The 2,299-nt window shown below is 46.6% G+C and overlaps 1 protein-coding gene across 1 annotated transcript; it reads right to left on the reverse strand.

Moving 5' to 3' along the window:
* Positions 1-273: 273 nt before the first annotated feature.
* Positions 274-2,013, reverse strand: LOC110106940 (serine/threonine-protein kinase-like protein At1g28390). Its single transcript, XM_020837042.2, has one exon. The coding sequence runs from the start codon at positions 1,641-1,643 to the stop codon at positions 633-635; it is 1,011 nt and encodes a 336-aa protein (XP_020692701.1). The 5' UTR covers positions 1,644-2,013; the 3' UTR covers positions 274-632.
* Positions 2,014-2,299: the final 286 nt, after the last annotated feature.

Below are 2,299 nucleotides of genomic sequence, written 5' to 3' on the forward strand. Positions count from 1 at the left end.
ATTCAGTTAGTCCTGAATTTAATCTAAACAACTTTTCTTTCAAATATTGAATCTAGATTCATGCATGTTCAAATATATTTTTGATAATATATTAATTTTTAAAATATATTTAATAATAATTAAACATCATCAAATAATTTAAGATAAGAGAAAATTATGTGTACAAATTTAATTGCTAGCAACTAACACACTCTCTCAATGAAATCCCCCTCATTATTTTAACATAAATAATTAGGGTTTCATTGAGAATGTTTTCCTCCCTAAATTTAATACTTCTTGAGCTACAATTTGAATTAATACATTAAAACGGATATCCTTCCCATTTCGACATTTCCCAATCAGCCAGACAATCAAGCTTCCATCATGCCGCCTTTCTTCCATATATGGGACCCACCATTTATACCGCCTAGATATCACACCCTCAATATAGACCCCACAAAATGACCGCACAGCTCCATACGCTGTCGTTACGTTTTTTCTCTTATTCACACACCTTCCGGTCAACGAGTAAAATCCGCCGCTTTTTCTCACCCTTTATCGAGCGAGAAAATAAAAATATTTCCATTTTTATATACAACCAATACGCAATTATTTACCACCGCCCTCCCTGTCGGCTGTCCCGATTAATTTATCTATAGCCGCCGCTCCGCCGCCGCGTCCGCCACCTTTCCCCGCCTCGCCGGCTTCCACCAACACTTCTCCTCTCCCCAAAACCCGGCCTTCCGCCCCGCCGAACGCAGGCACGCCACCACCTCCTCCATCGTCGGCCTCCTCTCCGGCGCCGACCCCACGCTTCTCGCCGCCAATCGAGCCACGTCACGCGCCGCAGCCTCCTCTTCCACGCTTTGCGGAACCCCACCTCGCGGGTCCCACAACTCCCGGAACCTCTCCGCTTCTATAAGCCCCACCGCCCACTTCACCACCGAAGCAGGGCTATACTCAACATCAATCGCTCGCCGCCCCGATAACAACTCAAGCTGAACAACCCCAAAGCTGTACACATCTGTCTTAACACTAAGATCCCCCGGCGATAAATAAACCGGGTCCAGATACCCGATGGTCCCCGCCGGCGCAGCGGTCGAAGGCAGTCCGCGGACAGCTAACCCGAAATCCGCGAGCCGGGCGCGACCATTGGCGTCGAGGAGAATGTTAGATGGCTTAATGTCGCGGTGGAGTACAGGAGGGTGGAGGGCGTGGAGAGAAGCGACGGCAGTGGCGGCGCGGAGGGCGAGGCGGAGGCGGAGAGGGAAAGGGAAAGGTGGGTGGTGAATTGGACGGTGGATGAGATCGTCGAGGGAGCCGTTTGGCATGAACTCGACGATGGCGATGGGGTCAGCTGTGGCGGCGCGGCCTAGGAGGTTGACGAGGAGGGGTGAGGCGGGGAGGGAGGAGAGGACGGCGATCTCGTTGGCGGTGTAGGAGGAAGGGGAGGTGCTGGGGTCTTGGAGCGGAGGAGGGGCGGGGAGCTTGGCGGCGGCGAGGAGGCGGCCGTTGTCTAATTTGGCGAGGAAGACGGAGCCGTGGCTGCCGCGGCCCAGGAGAGTGGAGGCGGAGAAGCCCGAGGTTGCAGAGTTGAGCTCTTCTCGGGAGAAAAGGCGGTGTCTTTTGCGGGTCGAGGGTCGTTTACAGTGAAAGCAGGCCATTAGGGGATGATGAGTTTTGCAGGGTTGGTGGAAGCCATTATTGAGACACAGAGATATAGAGATACAGAGAGGGAATAAATCGGTGAGGAAAATTGAATGTTTGGTAGAACTATTGGTGAGAAAGGTTAGGATTTTATGCGATATGTAGGGATTAGTAAGGAATTGGAAAGAAGAGGATTCAAGCTGGGTAGGAACGGAAGCAATAGAATTATAGAAAATCAAGCTGGACTAAATTGAAGCGTTTTGTTTTGAATTTTGACTGTTTGAAACAAAGTCTTTTACTGGATTTTCTCTTCGGAGGTCCAATTGGTCGGCAAGGTTTGTCGTGTATTATTGGTTGATTAATTTATTTGCATTGTCTATAAAATATAGTGGATTAAAAATATGCTGTTTTTAGGCGGCTTATAAAAAATATTGAGGGTACGGTCAGGGGCGGCTTCAATATTTTTAAAGTTGATGGTAAGGCTTGACGGAAATTTTTTTTCTTCTAATTTTTTACGGTACAATTCATTAATAAATTTTACAGTAAATGTTTTTTTAATTTCTTCTTATTAAAATTTTTTAAAATTAGCATAAATATAATAATCAAATTAATAGAGTTTGAGCTAAAGCGCAAGCTTTAATCTATGAGTTTGAACAGATTCAAACTATTATTA

Source organism: Dendrobium catenatum, unplaced genomic scaffold (assembly GCF_001605985.2).
Source record: "Dendrobium catenatum unplaced genomic scaffold, ASM160598v2 original_scaffold_234600, whole genome shotgun sequence".
Classification (NCBI taxonomy): Eukaryota; Viridiplantae; Streptophyta; class Magnoliopsida; order Asparagales; family Orchidaceae; genus Dendrobium; species Dendrobium catenatum.